General features: G+C 44.6%; 4 protein-coding genes across 4 annotated transcripts in view; 2 read left to right on the plus strand and 2 right to left on the minus strand.

Moving 5' to 3' along the window:
* Positions 1-19,539, minus strand: part of grin2cb (glutamate receptor, ionotropic, N-methyl D-aspartate 2Cb) — a gene marked incomplete at both ends in the record, with an annotated part of 353,829 nt that overhangs the window by 117,458 nt on the left and 216,832 nt on the right. The window lies entirely within an intron of this gene.
* Positions 685-4,229, plus strand: LOC310774712 (uncharacterized protein). Its single transcript, XM_083634837.1, has 5 exons — positions 685-791; positions 1,327-2,652; positions 2,949-3,059; positions 3,302-3,418; positions 3,915-4,229. Exons 1-5 carry the CDS (start codon positions 782-784, stop codon positions 3,941-3,943), a joined length of 1,593 nt encoding a protein of 530 aa, XP_083490963.1. The 5' UTR covers positions 685-781; the 3' UTR covers positions 3,944-4,229.
* Positions 5,390-13,682, minus strand: bicral (BICRA like chromatin remodeling complex associated protein). Its single transcript, XM_083635733.1, has 12 exons — positions 13,586-13,682; positions 13,172-13,217; positions 12,662-12,710; positions 12,086-12,151; positions 10,005-11,213; positions 9,780-9,831; positions 9,624-9,664; positions 9,440-9,495; positions 9,056-9,201; positions 8,757-8,851; positions 8,556-8,658; positions 5,390-8,423 (listed from the first exon to the last, which is right to left on the minus strand). The coding sequence occupies exons 2-12, from the start codon at positions 13,210-13,212 to the stop codon at positions 7,972-7,974; spliced, it is 2,310 nt and encodes a 769-aa protein (XP_083491859.1). The 5' UTR covers positions 13,213-13,217; positions 13,586-13,682; the 3' UTR covers positions 5,390-7,971.
* Positions 16,617-18,943, plus strand: tbcc (tubulin folding cofactor C). The gene has a single exon (XM_083634542.1). It carries the CDS (start codon positions 16,630-16,632, stop codon positions 17,665-17,667), a length of 1,038 nt encoding a protein of 345 aa, XP_083490668.1. The 5' UTR covers positions 16,617-16,629; the 3' UTR covers positions 17,668-18,943.

Genomic DNA, 19,539 nt, shown 5'->3' on the forward strand with positions numbered 1-19,539 from the left:
CAGTTTATAGAAACATTTGAAATTATAAGATTAATAAATATTTAGATTCATATTCATCATTACTGACATGTGGCATCCATCATTTTAGTATAGAACAGGATCACCTGCCAAACATTTTTACAACGCTACCAATAGGCCTACATTAATCGCAGAAGAAAGGCATATTGGATATCTGCCAAACACACGGAAGTAAGCAGGAGTGAAACCTCTTGCTTCCTATGTAGTCTTTGGCCAGCGATTGCTCCAAATTTCGTCACTGACATGGACGTAGTGTACATAATGTCAGTCACTGACCACACCAAGTGGTACTAGTGCATACTATTATAATATATCAAACAGCCTCGTTATAACCCAGAAGGATTAATCAGACAAGGAATTATATAGCAACTTTTTGAACTTAATTTGGGTTTAATTTGGCAATTTACACTCAGGCTCTCTACGTGCTACCCAAAGGGTCCGTCCATGTTGTACTCAGTGTACTCAACATGTGTAACAGTAGAGCTATGAGTAGTAGTAGTAGTACTACAGTAGTTCTTCAAGGAGGTTTTATATTACAGTAGGAAAACTAGCCAAAACTACCATCTGGAAAGTAACGTTAGCAAAACCATCAAGTTGTTGTTCACCGTTGTGAATGAATCTGAACCCCCGATAACTGGCATCGGACACGTCGTGCGAAGGTTGTATGTAAGACGCCAGAAAGAGTGAACGTTACTGCATATAATATCTGCATTTATAAAAAGTTTTGGGACATGCTTGACTCTGATTGGCAGACCCATGCAAAATGAGCTCAGGTAAGAATATCCAATTGTGTCTTTCTTTGGTAGATAATTGCGAATTTATCATGACCGTACAGCACTTTATTGTATTTCTATCACCTATCTATGGTATTATTGTGATATTCCTATAGGGGATTTGTGTAGTAGGGTATTAAATAATTTAATTGTAGGATAGGATTAGCCTACATCTGTTTTGTTGTACCATACAATATTCAATTCTCATGCTGTCTATACACTGACACTCTACTGATATAAGCTCTTTAAAATACCCTATTTTCCTTTGATGTAAAGGTCACAGTTCACATGCTTCCCCATAATATACACTGTATAATACATTAGTCTGTGGCAGTGGATACTGATAGGTTCTGTGTTGTAAGGTTTCTGCTCAGACTAATGTGTGTTTGTAGTTGACAAAGAAAACAAAATGTGCATAAAACAACATAAACAATAGTTCCATGAGTATACATTTTAGCATGAGTGTCCCCTGGTGGTGTTGCTGCCATGTTACCCATTCGAGCTACACAAGACCAGTCTGTTCCTTTCTTTACAGAGGTGTGCCCATTCTGCGGGAAACCTTTCAAGCGGTTGAAGAGCCACCTGCCGCATTGCAAGGCAGCAGAGCGCTCCAAGCCGCCTCCAACCCAACATGATGTTGCCGTGAGTCACAGGGCATCGTCTTTACTGCCGCTGTCATCTCAGCTGACCTCAGCGTTGGCAGAAAAAACACCAAAGAACAAGAAAGCCACACCCACATTATCATCAACAACAACTCCGCAAACAAAGAAAAGTAAGAAGGTGTCCGCATTACCGTCAGCATCACTACCATTACCAGAGTCCTCACCATCATCCCCAAGTTCTACATCACTTTCAACATCAACTAAGAAGAAGAAACAGAAGCTGGCCGATCAAATCAAGATGGCCGCTGCGTCCTCTTCCACCATCTCTGTTTCCTCCTCTCCGTCTCCATCTCTCTCTCCATCTTTCCCTCCCTCCCTCTCTAAGCCAAAAAAGAAGAGTCTCCGCGCCCTGATAGAAGCTGCAAAGTCCAACCCAGTTCCTGAAAGATCACCAAAGGACACCAAATCTACCTCGCACGACCTGCTGTCCATCTCATCCCCCTTTAGCCTGGCTACAGACCATTTAACCTCCAGACCATCGGCACTGACATGGACCACAGCTACTCTAGACAAAGATCCAGACACCCAGTCTGCCCTTCTGTCCCCAGATACCAAACCTAAAGGTTCCCCTAAAAATAAGGCCTCACAGAGGGAGAAGGCTGCACTGTCCCTATCATCAACCAGCGCTTCTTCTGTCTCTCAGGACTTAGGAGACGATGTTAGAAAGAGTGCAAGAGATGTTAAAGCCACTTTAGGTCGATCTACCAAAACTAGAGGACCACTCAGCACCAGTCTGAGTCAAGTTTCAGTTCCAGCACTGAATCAAAATGAACACGGTATTAGCCGGTTGTTGACACCTGTTGCTCAGTTGGACCGGTCACCCAGCACCGGCTCTCAAGATAATATGGAGCTATCATCGGTCAAGTCCAAAGGAGCATCTTTAATCCCACCACAAGATGAAGGTTCATCTCAACCCAAACCAACCTCTTCTTTGCGCTCTCCTGTAACTCCCCTCCTCTTAAGTACAACCAACACAAACAAGGGGATGAATGTGGGCTGTCACAAGACGGGACTCCTCTCAGCAACAGCAACATCAATCACTCCGTTCATGGCAGGAGGGCCGCCGCCCCCTGCCGCTCCCTCCTCTTCCGTCCCGCCTCCCCTCCTCCTCCCTCCCCAGACTCGGCCGCTGAGAGCCAATGAGGGGCTACTGATGGAGGAGATCAGGAAACAAAACGTCTCCATTCATGGAATTGGAGGTCAGTATTTGAGAGAGGTGTCAGAAACACTCAAACATGTTTTTCAAGATGTTAAGTGATAGCTAGATGTTTGAGATAGAAGACAATAACACCAGGCATTACCTCCACATGTAGTCTCTTAGGTGGAGAGGGACTGAAACTGGGGGTACGGCCACCCTTTCAAATAACACGGAAGAGAGTCCTGCTTTGTGTGTGTGTGTGTGCACGCGTGCGTGTGAGTGAGTGAGTGAGTGTATGTAAATATGCTTGATTCTTTCTGGATAACGATGTTCTCGTCTGGACTATGTTCTTTGCAGGTGTCCTGACACAGCAGCGTCTTGGACAGGTGAAGCTGAGAGAGTTGCCTGAATGGCTGGCCCTCAAAAGCCCCAGCCACCCCAGAGAGGCAGCGGAAATGCTACACAGAGGTCAGCATACATCACACACTATTACCATACACACTATCAAACACTATTATCCTACGCATACATGGAGACATACAATAAGAACTAATGCGGTCCATGTGGCCATCATCATCCTCTCTGCTGAGATGTCTTGACCATACACTGCACACACAGTCACGCCTTATACTAAAGAGGAGATTTCATAACTGTTCTTGCTTCTGTTCTCCTTTTGATCTATGTCTGCCTCCCCTCTTCTCTTCTCATAGGCTGGCAGTGGTATTACAGGAGGTACATTGATGTGAGGAGAGGGGGTGTGGGTGGAGTGGCTATGCTGTTAGCAGGCTACTGTGTCCTCAGCTACACGTGGAGTTACCCTCATCTCAGTGAGTTTGTGTTACGTGTAGGGCTGGGCAATGTGTCAATGTTATATCAATATTGTGATATGAGACTAGATATAGACTTAGATTTTTGGATATCGTAATATGGCATAGGTGCTGTCTTTTCCTGGTGCTGCATTAAACTAAAGTGATGTAATTTTCTGAAATTCTACCTGTTGTATTATTTGCCTTCCCTTTACCGACTTAGTCATAATATCCACATTATTGATGAGTATCAAAAATCTCAATTGTGTCAACATTTTGTGAAAGCACCAATAGTCAGGGAAGGAAACCCTGTCTTTACATTTTATTTTGAACACAGCCTTGTTAAAGCCCACATTGTAGAAAATACATAGAGATATATGTTTGAGAGAGATATGATTGTTGGTCCATATCGCCCAGTCCTAGTAACGTGTTTGTGATCATTTACATCATGGGCTGCACAGACGCATTCTGTCTCCATTTGGAAATAATTGTGTGTGTGGACGGTTGCTTCTCACAGAGCGTGATCGCTGGAGGAAGTACCACTAAGGATTAGAGGAAGGCATGACTCGGCACGAGGAAACAGCCGCTGTGGCAGGAACTGAAAGGGACGGTTCAGGATTTTTCTTATGTCTTTCCTAATTGATCGCTCATCAAATGCTCTTAGAAAGTTTCTCACACATTGTTTTTCTTCTTGTCAGCAGTTCCTCTTCTCTTCTCATCACGTCACATGCAAACGATTCTGTTTTCTTCCAGTATTTGCAAGTCTTAAGACCTGCGATAGGACGAATCGACAAAATAACACTTTGAAAAAACCTATATGATGTAATGGTTTCATTCCTCACTAACTTGCAATTGCATAGGCTTCTAAAAATGGCAATTGCCTTAATTTTTTCAGCTCTTCAAATGAAGGCCACAAGTTACTATAAGACATTATAGAATGTAAAACATGTTCGACAAGTCTCATTTCAGTTACTTTATTTATGTTTTATTTATTTATTTACTATACCACATTTATTTGTGTTTATCTGAATTATTTACTTGACTTTGTCGCTTATTTTGTGTAGTATGAAATGGAAGAATACACCTGTGCAAAATAACTTGATTTTTTTTCTTCAAATAGTAATACAAATTTATGTTTTACATTATAGGTTTGGTCCATGATGAAAGAAGAGTCTACATAGTTGTGTGTGTATTTTGGACATAATATAGTGACGTCCATGTCCAATAAATTCCCAGTGTGGCTCCTAGCTGCTCCACTAGGTGTCACTGTTGGGTTGCATAACCTAAAGCAAAGGATTAGGCAACTGAATGCTTGCTATGCAGAGTTTTCTTAGTTCCTTTGTGCAGAGGCATTGGTGCTGGGGTCCATGGCAGGATTTAAACAGACTTTAAAAAAACACAGATTTTTAACTGTGTGGTCCAGAGAATCTTACCGTAGCGTAGCGGCCCCGATGGGGAGACACTATGTAAAATCTAATTTTCTTGTATCAATATCAATAAAAAAAGATCCTGTCGGTGTAGTATAGGGTTAAAAAATCTTTTTTTCCCCCTGGCCCTGTGTCTAAATGCTGTCACATGATGTTATTATGCACGCTTAGTTTGTCCCCTGTGTGTGAATTTCTAAACTACTGCCAGTATGTGAACACTAACAGAATAGTAATGGAGGGATGCTGAAGTGCTCCTCAGCCGGACTGGACCAGTCTGTGCCTGTATTCAAAATGAATTTATTATCGACTCTCCTTGCTGCTATAGTGAACACACAGCTACAAATGAAGAACTGACAGTATTTTTGTCGCGATCTCTTGACGCCACTTCTTAGCCAACACAATAAAAAATAACTTCCATTTTCTCAAGTGTTTTTTTACATTATTTTTTTTTCTCCATACAAAAATTATAAATATTTTGTTTCACTTTTCATTTTTATACAAAACAACAAACTATACAAATCAAGTAAGACATACCAAAAAACAACTCAACAGTGGAAATGGAGGCAGAAAAAACATCTCTCCACTGAGAACAGAGAAAAAGCACTACCAGGCCCTCAAAGACCCATGCACATCCAGAGAACACAATGTTATACTGTCACTTGACACATCCCTACCTTGTGCAAGTGTGGGGGAAAAACCCCATCATTCTTGCAGTTCTAAGCGCTAAAGAGGCACAAAATCGTATAGCATTACTGGAAGGAGCGACTCTGAAATGACATCGGATTCACTCGCCTAATGCTGAAATGTGTGAAAAGTGTTCTACAGCAGTAAATTCATTCAACGTCATTTGAGATTCACTTTCAATGCACGAGCACAAGCACGTTTTGTCAGTGTGCACCGGCAGATAGGAGGGGTCTGTGAGGGCCCAGGCTGAGATGCAGGCAGGCTGTGATGGCTGCTGGCACTCAAACACAAAACAGAAGAACAGACAGGGGTGTTATCTCTTTCTCTCTCTCTCCCTCTATAAAAGGCCTTCAATCTGCTCCCGTAGCCTGTTGGCGAGCATATTTCACAGATACAAATTTGTAGAAAGAAAAAGTTGTGCTATCCAGATCAACCGCAGGAGCATTTTTACAGATAGGTTTGACCAAGGCTTTGGTGCTTTTTGTTTGGGAGAATGTGCCCTTGTTGCTGTTTTCTCTATATTTGTTCGGCTGTTCCTCGCAGCCGTTTCATTCCAACTAATAGGGAAAAGTTGAAAATGTATTTCATGATTAAAAAATCTCAATGAGAAGAGTTTCAGTGTTGCAACCTACATTAGAATCAAAACTCGCACCAAACCAAACCAGGAACATGCATGGAGCCCAAACCATACTAGTGACCAGTTGCCAGTGAAAAACGATGTATTTTCCAAACGTACGCCATATAGCTTGTCACCAGCACACATATGTAGGGATTTGGGGTTGATTCTGGACAGCACCACACTCTAATCCTATTCATTTTGGTTGAGCTGCTGAGAAGGGAAAGAGGATAGTTGTGGGGTACTGATGGAAAAAATATACAATTCAAAGGAGGACTGGGAACTGAGAACATCCTGGGGGCACTGAGTGGAGTGGACATTTGGGAATGAGTCAAACAACCAGACCACGTGGAAACACTCATACACCAGTGTGTGTGTGTGTATGCAGATTAACACACACACTGACACACATCAAGGACAAGGTAGTAACACATGATCAATACATAATTATATGCAGAAGGCAGACAAACATACAATCAGTGACTCCAGGGTCATTTGAGAAAACGATGGTATCGTCTTACCATGATCACAAAGCTGGGGCAAACATCACTACGAACAAAATAGTAATCTTTTAAATGTAATTTCTAAAAATGAAATAAAAATCGAAATAAAAAAGATCAATGTATCATAACATATCTTCCTCAATCTGAGGATTTAACTCCCCTGACACAAACACACCGCAGTGAGGTGGGTGAGAAAGTGTGTGTATGTGTGTGTGTGCGTGCGTGCGTGATATTTGTCCTGTGTCTGTGTAGGGGCTCACATACCTTTAAGGTACAACAGAAAAATGCCAAATAAAATATGACTGAAAGATAGGGGGGGGGGGCATTGTGGAGTACTGAAAAACATTGTCTGTGACTAGTCTGACTGGTTGGTAAAGTGATCAGGAGGTTATCCTGATCGCAGGCAGCTGTAATGACCTAGCAAGCAAATCAACTTTGGTTATGTTCCAGATGTTCAGTCTGCTCCACCTGCCGTGTATTAATGAGAGCCTTACGGTGTATGCATGTAGTTCCAGTCACATGCAACACTACTTTGAAACAATGTAATTATCTACATGTGCACACATGAGGACCAAAGTCTCTATGGAGCTCGTATCAGGAGGTAATGGACATATTCCAAGCCTGAAGCATAGATCCATCGATGACTTTGACACATTGTACGTGTGTGTGCACTGTGCATGATTGTAATGCCAGGAGCAAAACAGAAAATATGGTTTGAACAAGGCTTCTTCATGTAAACATTTCAAAAGGAAATCATAGAATTTCTCAGGCACAGAGTCATCATTTTGCCCCTACTCCTTATGCCCGCTCTCTCAGCAGAAGCAGTGGGGGCAACGGACTGGCACACATTTTAAGGGCGCATGTGTGAAGAGAGGATTACCCATGATTCTAGGTACTAATGCGGCATGATTCTAATAGACCCACTGACCCCACCCCTTTACAATAAGAACGTTTAAAATGAACTAAAAAATATGATCTTCCATCGGGGAGTCCACTGCATTGCACACATTCCTGATTCTTTTAAGAATAAGTACCTGGGTTCAACTGGCACCTTGAAGAAATCACTGACTCCTATCTGCCTCAAATCCCCCGATAAACCCAAACACGTGCTACGTGGCAGGATATGGTATCACAGATATCATAGAGACCTATCACTTCCCTGAAAGAAGAGTGCCTCTCTCTTCACACAGAGCTGTGGGGGAGGGAGACACCAGATATTACAACAAGAGACATTTGACAATAAGTGACAAAGAAAACGCTAACAAAACACACACGAGAAGTCTGAACCAAAGGTGGGCGGACGTTGGGGATGATACGAAGCGACATATCGATGGCACATCAGCCTTAACATTCCAGGATGCTGTTGACTGCCGCCTCTAGGACAGAGTCTGTGTCGGGGGGAGGGGGCGAGGCGAGCTCAGGGGTGTAGTGGGGCTGGGACACCTGGTAGTGCAGCTGTTCTCCCGGCGTTGCCGCAAACGACGGGAGGTTACCTTGGGGATAATTGCTGGCGGCGATGAGGCTGTTGTTGCTAGCGTCGCTGGCCCCGTAGTGTTGCTGGGTCTTCTTCAGGTCCAGGACGCTCTTGCTTTCTAAGTGCGGCGGTTGGAGCCCGCCCCCTACGCTTGCATCTCGCCCACCCCCTCCAGGGTCTCCAAACCCGGGCTGGGACTCTGTCCTGTAGGGTGGCTCTGAGGAGTCCTCCCCAGTCTGTCCCCAACTAGGGCTGGGCACAGATTGAGAAAGGGGAGGATCCGGAACAGTGCTGGTGCAACAGAAGTCCTCCAGGAAACCATCTAATGACAGACAGAGAAGAGAGAAAGAATCAAATAAAGACTAACTCTGGGGGGGGAAATATTTGCTCCTACCCATATTGTTAGTTCAATGATGTTCATCATGTCTTTGTTTGTTGTTTATTGCTTTCTTACCTGGATCTACTAGTACCATGCGTTTGTCCTGTGTCAGGTTGGTGCGCTCCTCTTGGTTGAAGGTCCTGTCAATCATCACCATTTCTGATGACGGGCTGGAGCGCTGCAGAGAGGGGAGGGGCATCCTGTAAACCGGCCTTTTACATGCCATAACGTGGAGCATTACCGGTATGTACTGTGTGTGTGCGTGTTTGTGCCCACCTCAGCTTCCACCATCAGTAGTCGTCTGTATTTGTTCACCATGGCCTGTGTTCTCTTCAGAACCTGAGTTGCCACAAACTCAAATTCATCGTCCACTGTAAGCAAAAGGAGACAATACACTATTTATTTAAAACCACTCACATTCTGTCTTCAATCAAATCTTGCTGGCAGATCTCGGATCGAGCTAATAAATTGAAGAGGCCTGACCATTTTATGGATTTACTAAATTTTCACAGATCTGAAAACATCAAAGGAGTGGCTTGGTAAGAGATGTTCTCTCACAAGACATGAGAGTTTACCCTGTGAGAACTCTTCGTGGCTGGGCGGGGCCCCCTGGAACACATGGTAGGGGAGGAGTTTGTGCAATGTGTCGTCAAATGAGGTGAATCGGCCGCGATCTGGGGTCTGAACTCCAGCATGGTACTTCCTCAACTTCTGCAGAATCCTGGAGGGATGATCGGAAGAAAGCGACAAGAGGCTTCAGAGGATGATGTTAAGCTACACTGGCACAAGTATGACTTCATCTGAACAATTAAATCAATCAATCAATCTGCATGGGTTAGTTACAGTGCCCAGGCAGTAGATGGAGTTAATATTCCTGTGTCCCTAGAATAAAGTGCTGGATAAATAAATGCAGTAAGAATTAAGGACAAAATATTCTAAACAGTGTGTCAATAACTCACATTTCTCCTCTGGTAAGTGCCAGTGGTGGAAGGGCTGGCCTCTTCTGTGCACTGACCTGGAAAGTAAAATAATTTAATACCATTATTATCATAGCACCATCAATACCCCCTATCAATATGACTCACCTCAAGTATATACCGACATTTGTACAAAAAGAAAAAGAACGTAGACTGAGTAACATACCTGCAAGTTTAGCGTTGAATCTTGGCCGACAGCTATGACAGCTGAGAGACGACAAACAACAGCTTGATTAGGACAAAGTGATCCAAATTACATTCAAACACATCATACATTAAAAAAATAAAAATAAAAACATCATGCAACAGCTGCCTTTCTTACCATGGAGGTTGCAGAGTTGGCTGTCCTGTTTGAGGCCAGGCGATGGAGAATTCTGGGGGGGAAGTGGAGGTTGAGGTCAGTCAGATGACAACCAAAATAACAAACGCAAGGAGACAGAGATAGGTGTGCAAGGACAAAAAAAAATGGTGATGGATTCATAGCATTAAAGGGGGGGAAAGTGGGATGAAAACACCATCAGTAGATGGTTAGTTTTTTTCATTATACCTGTCTGTAGTCTTGTTGTTCCTGTGCCACTGTAGCAACACCAGGCAAAGGGGATAGAGAAGTGCAGTTCTGATTCTGGGTCACTAGGAGGCGCTGCACAGGGCTAGCTGATACTTGGCCTCGACTCACGACCCCCGCAGTTGTTGGGGTAACCAGAGTCAGTCGCCCGGCAGCAGACGTCTGGATATGGGCGGGGTTTGCACCAGAAAAACCTGTCCATGTTTGAGTCACGGTCCCTCCAACCTGAGCGCCACTGACCACACCCGGATTCACAATTAGCTGGCCTCCTGGTGTTGCCGTGAAGTTCTGCCCCGCAACAATCTGCACTGCATTCTGATTGGTCATGAGGGCATTAGAGTTGGGGTCAGCCGGGCCATTGTGGATGAAGAATTGTCCAGGTGGTACATTTGTCTGGCCCTGAGCTTGTTGCTGCCCCAGGGGCGAGTGCACTACGATGGATCCGTTGGCTGTGTATTGTCCCCCAGTACTAGCAGTGTTAGCATTAGCTACATTAGCCATGGTGGAGGGAGTGGACTGAAGGCCCAGGCTGTAGACGGTCTGAGCCCCAGCCTGAAGGGGTTTAGGCTGGATATTTCTGACAAGAGTCTGGGTCCCACCTGGGCCTCTCTGGATGATGATGTTCTGAAGAGGGATATTTTTGAAAGGTAAGCCAACTTGGCCTACCTGCCCTTGGGAAGGTGCAAACACCTGACCCCCTGTTGCTGCCCCTGCTGCAGTTACGGACCCCCCCGGCCTCAGCAGAGTCATCACCCCGCCGCCCGGCCCAAATGAACCCAACACCTGGATGTGCTGGGCCGAGCCATTGGGCAGCTGGGAGACCCCTTGAAGGAACTGGCCTGCGGGGAACGCAGCGGTTGCCGTTGTAACCACACCTCCATAACCCCCAGAGACCAGCTGGGAGGGGAAGGAAACGGGCGTCTGCACCGGGATGGGTGCAGGCTGGGAGTCTAGTAAGGCCTCCTGGGCCAGCGTCTGCTCTGTGATGTCTGCCTCCAGGAGAGACTTCTGTAGGATGTCGAAGGGCTGGTCCTCCCCCCCCAGATCCACCCCTCCAGGGGAGCCCCCGGCCCCCAATTCATCCTCGATGAACGAAAGGCTGTTGGAGAGCTGGAGGCCTGCCCCTGCTGAATCCTCGCCAAATTCACCCATTGTAGAGGAGCCATCTTTGAGGCCAGTGTTGGAGCCAGCCTATAAAGACATGTAGGGAAAGAGAGAAGTGGGGGATTGTGGATAGGATATAACAGCTTTCCCTTCAGTACAATGTCTTATGTGACCCACCTACTGTATGCGTTGTCGTTTTCTGACCAACTACTACATGAAAAAGGGAACTAATACTATGTATTTTTTAATACTATGTATTGTTTTTATTCTCTAAATGAGATCCACTAGAGCAGTGGTTCCCAACCTTTTTTGTCTTATGTACCCCTTGAGCTGTTCGTACCCCCTCACTCAAGTGTGTTCTTTGCGGCACAAAGAAAACACTGTGGCTGCGGTGGATCCGTGGACCTACGAGAAGCCTAAATCCATACAAAATATATTTGTCACTGAACTACCAGTGTTTGGACTTTGCCTCTTTTTTCCTTTTGTCACCGGGCTCTCCTAAATCTGAATCTGGAGAGACAGCAACTGGATGTTTGAGCCATTTATCCATGGTTGCTACTGTAGCTAGCTGATTTGAGCACAATTTTGACATGCGTGAACGTCACTTGAAATTACTTGGAGTATTTTCATTTTGGAAATAAATTGTAATCCCCAATCTTTGCAAGTACCCCCTGCAAGCTGCTCAAGTACCCCAGGTTGGGAATCACTGCACTAGAGCATTCCGCTTGATTGGGGCCAACTAGATTCATATATCTTTGTACTTGTTCCTAAACATCTGTTCTTGAATATGCCGTCTCCATGCAAAACGAAACCACACTGGCGACATTACTACTTAATCACTCCAGCAACCTGGGAAAACATGGTCCAACATCAACAACTAAATCTCTAATCATAGAGTAATGTCTAATCTTATTTGAGGTGGATCACGTTGTGTCTCAGGTAATCATGGGAACACTCACAGTGTTGCCGGCAAAGAAGGATCCCTCAGACCCATAAGCTGCATTTGTCACGTCATCCTCCCCAATCTGCAGGGAGAGAAAGAGGCTGTCAAAACCCTCAACAGAAATGAATGAGTCAACTGGATAATCTTCCTTTGTACATGGACCGCAGACTTAACACAAAGCAACACACTCAACTTGAATGAGTTAGCCCCAGTTCACACAGGACGCCGAAGCAATGCTCAACCTAAGCTCTACCTACGCTGAAAGTTTCATTTAGGCGTCCTTGTTAACAGGCGAGGCCGTTTCACACCACCCGCGCGCGTGTGTCACGCTGAAGCCTCGCCGAAGCCACGCTCACGCCTTGCTCAAGCGATCGTTCAGGATTCATGCCTATTTTCCAAGCGTGAAGCCAGCCGTGAAGTCAATGGGAGTTGTGGGCGAGTTGTGGGCGAGTTCAGGGCGCGAGAGTAGGCACTGAGAGGAAAAGAGAAGGCTTCTTGTGTGGCATACGTTCAGCTTGTGCCTGCTTCAAGCTTCAGTTCTACTTACGTTCAGCGTCCTTTGTGAACAAGAGCTTATACAAGAGTCACTCACAGACTTGCTGTTGGAGCCGTGGAGGTAGTCATTCAATGCATCCACATCTCTGAAAGGTACACACACAAAAGATTCAAGTAAAGGGGGGCTAACAGTGGACGTAATGATATAATTATTTGTATTTGCTGGTAACGTGTTTATAAAGCTGCAACTGGCTTTATTTCTTCACAATAGTGTGACAGAATTATAATTTTTTTTACAATGAAAGTATAGTCAAGTATGTCCTTGCACAGAACATTCCTTGTGAATGGGCCATAGGGAATTGGTTATTTCTCTTTACCACACTGGTGATTCAGTTTTCCCTCAAATGGGCAGGGGATGGGGAAAAAAAGAGGCTTGCAGGCAGCTAGTTGAGGCCCTTGGGTTCAATGAGGAATACTAACTTTCTTAATAGCCGTTTTAGGACAAATGTAGCAGCTGCCCACAATGTGAAGTATCTGGAGGATGGAAATGACAAATGTTTCAATTTATGTAGTGATCCATATCCATAACAGGGAATGCCAGCTTTACCCTATAATATCCAGAAGACGGCGATCGTCCTCATCATCCATGACACCTGGAGGAGGGTGGAGGGAAGGAGATAGAATGGAGTGAGGAGAAGAGAGAGAAGTCTGATATGGACCAAGGAGGAAATTTCTAATTTAAATTATAATATGGACAAATTACTAGCATGTTCTACGAACATGATCCAGCAAACAGCTTAATTGATCAAGGAAGCTCAATTGACCACTTGTAGTTGTTGTTTTTTTTTTATTTATCTTGAGGCAGTAGTGTACGCCACTAGTGTCATAGTGTAGGCAGTAGTGTGTGCCAAGAGTTAGGCTAACAAATCTCATCTAGTGAGGACTGCCAAGCAACGGGCCTTCTGAATCCGCATGCCAATCTTTGGTGTGATTGGTGACCGTTTCTGACGCATTCACTTACAGATTTCTGGCAGGGAGCATGGATCCAGTCATTGAACACCCTTTGTTAACTGCAGTAGGGTGAGGTGCAGGGTGTGAGACTGCAGTTAGAAGATAGCAAAATTATATCTGAGATATGAGTGGAGAAAGAGAGGGAGGGTGTGTAAAATGGAGAGGGGGAGGGAGAGGGAGAGAGAGAGATATGTTAAAAGCAGTCGTCCTCAGTATTGAAGTAAGGACATGATGGCCCGTATTCTCCTCCTGCATATAGACTAGTCCCTGACACTAAAGTTCCCACCCCTAACCTCCTCTGCTGTCCCACATTGGTCATCTCTTCTGTCAGCTACACTCCCATAGAGTGAACATGGTCTTTAGAGTGTAAATAACGCCTCCCTACTCAATTCAATGGTTGTTTGTTTGAGATTCTACATTTAAAAAGGCGTTGGCTTTATGTTGTGTCAGCCAGCAAAGGTATGCAGTATTGTGATATTAGATAATACAAGGAATGAAGGGGGGGAGGACTGGCATAATTTGATCAAGCAGAGTAATGGTCTGGGAGTTTCTGGACACATGTATTAATATATAATGGTTGTCTTTAACTAATGTGTGGTGTTTGCTGAGAGCAAATCTCTTTAAAATATATATCCATCTTCATTTAACAATGCCATGTTTGAACACACAAGTGTGTGGTGACTATAACATTATATAGCCTGTGTCAACGTTATGGGAAAAGTATCCTTGTGTGCCTGATTATGTGCAAAATGTTGCAACTGCAATGTTACAAAATGGCTGTTACCATCCCATAGGCTGTCTTTACTGCTGGAACACGTTCAGCCACCATCTTTGGTTCAGGGAGAACAAAGAACGACAAGGCTGCCGGATTCAATTGACTGAAATAATCTATATTTAAAAAGAATCTGCTAAAGGAAAAACTATTACAGAAAAATAAGGGTTTCAATGCTTGCAACAAATAGAAAACGTAGTCGTTTTATTTTCAAATGGGGGTAGGTATGCAGTCTTTGCTTATTTGTCCTTCAAAAGGACACCATGTTAAAATGTGATTTAGAGAAATGTCAACCTTTCATCAATATCCGGCTATTAAAAAAAGGAAGCCAAACGATTAACACAACCACATTTTATTTCACAGAAACAGCTTCAAAGTTTGGCCAATATAGGCTGTTCAGAGGTAAAAACAAATACAAAAAAACACCCTGTTTGCCCCAATGTCCTGCTTAAGCACAATCAAATTATCAAATTGGGTAACGTTAATCACTCGCCGTAATCAGTTATCTAACGTAATAATATATTAAATAAAGGTTAAATATTTTATATCCTGTTACGTATCCTGCATTAGAAAAATGGACAAGGCAAGGCTGCAGTGCAGTGCCTGCTGACGTCTGCCTGTAATGGTTAAAGGAGCGTTTAATTTGCAAATGTTTCGCAAATAATGATTACGTTGTTAAAACTGGGTTATCTCGTCCAAAAAGCAGCAACATTTCGTGTAATTCTGAGAGGAAAATAACCTCCGAAGCCCGTCCTAGCATGCATGCTACGAGGCAAGCCAAGCTAACATGTTAGTCCCTGACCCAGGCAGTCCTGCCCAGCCCCACCAACGTTAGTGCACGGTGTCGTCGTTTTAGAAAGCCATCTAATGTACAGCTTGCGAATTTTATTTCCAAAAATAGACTGAATCGACAGAATGGTCGTCGCATTCAAGCAGCACAAAACGCCTGTCCTCCAGCCTCTGACGTGTTCTCTGTCTCTGTTGGGGAGGCTTTCATTTGTCTTCCATTTGGCTCATCTGCCAGCATGAAAAACGTCACATTTCTCTCGCTTTGCCGACCCGACGCGTCTCTAACGTGGACTTTGTAAGAGCCCGGTGTGTTGGTCGGGTAACTCTGCGGGTTGGACGCTCCGAAACCCCGGCGACATTTTCCTGGTAAACATCGGCCTGCCCGGGGTTAGCTAGCTGCGTTGCCGACGAGCCTATTTCGAAAACGTCGGGTAGAATTCGTCGACCAGGCTAACGGACTAAACCGTGTCAAGCCATAAATATTTATCCCGATTAGCATAACATAAAGACGACTGAAAGAGGCAAACCCTTTTACTCCTGTCTCACTCCTCTTGAAACCCAATATCTCCATTTGGCAACTTTTAATTTGCTCCCCCCTCCTTCTCCTCCTCCTCCTTCTCCCTCTCCCACTCATATATTTGTCTCACTGTCCCTGTTCTGTCTCGGATAGATTTTTCTCTCCGCTCAAACTCTCTTCCCTCCCTGAAGGAAGGGAGGAAGGAGGCTGTGTGTGTTTTTTCCTTGAAATTTTTATCACAAAATTATAATACACTCAAAGGGAAACTCACCGTCATGAAAAAGCAGTGCCTTGTCAACGGGGTTTCCTCGCCATCACCGCACGGGTTGTTGGGGTAGTGCACAGAACAAGGCAGCCCAGAGCATCCTACAGTTATTCCATAACACTTGTATACGACTGTCTAGTTCACCTAGGGCGACTTATACATAACTAAAATACACACATAAATCCACAAAATATTTCCCATAATTTAAAATCAAATGTAATATTTCTCCCCCCCATGAATGGCATCCTAATGTTATTGGACTTGACCATCACAAACGGTAGGGGGCGGGCCTCTGGCTCTAATCAGTGTGCCACACCTTGGCGTTGCACAGGTAGGACTAGAGTTACAGTGACTTCAGTCAGTGTCAGTTTACCTGATAGACCTAATCCACAACATTCACACTGACACATAATCAACAATTTAAGCTACATCTCTCTCTTTATCTCTCTCTCCCATGTCTCTTTTTGTGTAGACTATAACGTGATTATTACATTTATATTTTCTCATCCAAATATGAATACCAGCAATCCAGCAGAAGTTATAGATGGTGTGCCTTGAAGCGTTACTGTTCCCCTTTTCCACCAATAACGTGGCAGCATACATACAACCGTTGGAGAATCCGGCCAATGAAAACGCTGTTTGTTGCGGAGTGACGATATCACTTCCGCATCAGTCGCAACAAACAAACAGCACAGCAGTCAGTGCAGCAGCATGAGCATGGATGTCACGGCTGGAGGAGATGGGCATGCCGGGGAAGGCAGTGCGGTCAAGATCCCGGAGCGACTGCTGAAACGGGAACAGGCGAGGACAGAGGATGCCGATCGTAGGAAGGAAGCCAAGGAGAGCCAGTCCGTGACGGAGGAAAAGAGCGAATTTTTCTCTCGGGCTTTCGGCAGGGAGCGGGCCGCCATCGAGGAGCTGCTGTCCAGCTGCAGCGGAGCGGACCGGGCCGCGGCAGCCCAGACGCTGGAGTTGGTGACGGCCAAAACGCAGCAGCTGCGGAAGTTCCTCAACGACAGCATGGTGTTTCTCACTCAATACGAGCTAAGGCAAGCTCAAGCGTCACTGCAAAAGCTACAAACTAGCCTAGATGAGAAGAGAGACGAGGCTTTGCCCAAGAAGAAGTTTGCCTTTCGAGCTCGCAGCAAGGCTAAAGAAGAGGAGGACGCTGCTGCTGCACCTCCACCTTCTGATGCTGGCACACCTGCAGACCCTGACAGTGCCAAGATGGATGGAGCGGTGGCCTCTGAGCAGTGCGGCTTCTCCAGCATGGACAATATGGTTCTGACTAAGACAGCTGAGGAGATCCAGAGACAGGACGTCCTGTTGACTCACCTGACTAACTGTAAGGTCCGTCTGCTTGGCTCGCCCAGCACGCTGCACATAAAGCATGTCAGTGGCTGTGAGATCCTATCCGGGCCGGTGTCTACTTCTGTGTTTGTGGACAATTGTAGGGACAGTACACTGGCCTTCCCCTGCCAGCAGCTGCGGACCCACCACACCACCAACACACAGGTGTACCTGCATGTCACCAGCCGAGCCATCATAGAGGATTGTCACGGGGTAAGCTTCGCCCCGTTCTCCTGGTCTTATCCCACCCTGGATGAGGATTTCAGCTCGTCTGGCCTGGACCGGAACCGAAACAACTGGACCCAGGTGGATGACTTCAACTGGCTCGCTGCAGGAACACCATCCCCTAACTGGACTGTCATTCCAGATGCAGATAGAAAAACCAGCTGGGACCCCTAGAGTTCAAGTTTCAAAATCACTAATATGCCAAAGCAGCAGGCAAATGAAATGAAATGAAACTAATTAAATGTTTTTGTCATTCCCTGTACCCAGACATAGCCTTTTGTTTTCCATGTCATTTCATGGAGATCAGTTGATTCAATATGGTTTAATCTTTAAGCCAATGACTGTCAGTTTGATTTTTTTTGCTCTTTTAAGTTAATATATTTATATATATACACACACACATCATCAGCATTGCCATCAGTGATGTCATAAGGCACTGATTATGTCATCAGTGATGTCATAAGACTGATGGATGTAAACTTAAGGGGCACACACACCCGCGCCGCGCGCATGTCAACTTAAGGACAATAACATTTTGTGAGCAACACACATAGAGCAGGCGAGGCCGAGCTGCGTATGCAAGCTGCAGGGCAAGGCCGAGCCTACGCGCACGAGATGCCTAGTATATATGTGTGTGTGTGTGGGTGTATAGACATGTCATATCAGGCAAAATCACAAAAGTGGCCTGTAATACAGAATGTTCCACCCCTAATTGAAATGGTGGATTCAGCCTGTTTGCCCAAATGAAATGTGTGGGGTAGTGGTAGGACACATGTCCACCCACAGGTAGTGCTGAATTGAAACTAGAGCAAATCCAAAGCGTGTCCTGAACAGCAGCGAGCTTTCTGTCCAGAGAAAACCAGATAGTGTCATATTATATCTTGTGCCTTTCTCATATCTCTTTGGTGTAAAGTGTGCTCATGTGATGCGAATACTGTCTTTATCATACAATTTGGGCCCCATTTTAAGAACCTAATTTCTTTCAGTTAGTAGGAAAATGTTATTGGTCCCATTTGTAGGCTGGGCTGCAGGCTCACCATCAGACATTACCCTAAATGTTAAACATTTTGAAGTGTATGTGCATGGAGGCGTGGCTTGTCCAGTGGAGGTGTGCCATACACCAGAATGGCCCATTCGATCACAAGGGACACTAAAGCAGAAAATGGGAGCCTTTTGCACTGTTGTAGTAGTAGTAACACAGTACTGTCTATAAGTTGATATTATTCACAGTGATGTGCTAACTGAGAAATGTCTGTATTAAAGACAAAATATTGCTTTTGCAAACATCTGAAAGCTTAATTTAATTAACTAGATTATTAATCAAATAGTTACACATTAATAAAGTGAATTACTTTGCACTGGATGAAAAATCTTTTGAGAGTTTGAATATACATGCCTTGGCACTTACATGTAGTCTGGTGTTTGGTGAAAGGGGAATGTTATTGAAAAGAGATGCAAATAAAGAGTCTGACTGTTCAACGACATGGAGCTGTTGTGGTTTTGTCAGCTAACTGTTGCCTGACTTCTAATTGTATTTATGCAACTATAGAGCTGATATGTTTGCAATAATCTGAATTTCAGCTCCCCCAGTGCCAACAACAATGATGCTTTACAGAGTCAGAATACAAGCTATGCAGGGAAGGCCAGCATGAGCGTGTGTCTGTGACAGGCAGGCTGTTGATTCTGACAGCCTGCAAGTGACAATCAGGTCATTATGGAGTGTGTTCAGATTACATTTATTAGCTTGTGTTATGCAGAATAATGTTTTCTGTAACTACCATATCATGTCTATGTTGAGTCTCATGCATCCACGTGTTGTCGTATCCTTATAATTTACATCTTGGGCTGGTGTTTATTGATTTATTTTAAATGAATCAAATGTACAGGTGTACAGGATGGTTTAATATGTGAACTTGAAGATGTTGTTTCCCACTGGGTCACCAATGGCTTCAGCCAGGGATGCAAACTTTACCTTTTTGATCCCAAATTAGTGCACTTAAGTGAATGATTTTGTGTAGTTTTGTTTCTGCCCTCCCTGGTATCTGT

The sequence above is a fragment of the Poromitra crassiceps genome (assembly GCF_964638095.1).
Source record: "Poromitra crassiceps genome assembly, chromosome: 4".
Taxonomy (NCBI): domain Eukaryota; kingdom Metazoa; phylum Chordata; class Actinopteri; order Beryciformes; family Melamphaidae; genus Poromitra; species Poromitra crassiceps.

Bases quoted from the DNA above. Each gene is read 5' to 3' on its own strand.
- LOC310774712 (XM_083634837.1), top strand. The intron at 2,653-2,948 runs GTCAGTATTTGA...TGTTCTTTGCAG, and splicing joins CTCCATTCATGGAATTGGAG to GTGTCCTGACACAGCAGCGT. The intron at 3,419-3,914 runs GTGAGTTTGTGT...TGCTTCTCACAG, and splicing joins GTGGAGTTACCCTCATCTCA to AGCGTGATCGCTGGAGGAAG.
- bicral (XM_083635733.1), bottom strand. From the start codon at position 13,212: ATGGATGATGAGGACGATCGCCGTCTTCTGGATATTATAGG. The intron at 9,496-9,623 runs GTATGTTACTCA...TTTACTTTCCAG, and splicing joins ATTCAACGCTAAACTTGCAG to GTCAGTGCACAGAAGAGGCC. The intron at 8,659-8,756 runs GTGGGCACAAAC...CCCTCTCTGCAG, and splicing joins TACTGATGGTGGAAGCTGAG to CGCTCCAGCCCGTCATCAGA.
- tbcc (XM_083634542.1), top strand. From the start codon at position 16,630: ATGAGCATGGATGTCACGGCTGGAGGAGATGGGCATGCCGGGGAAGGC.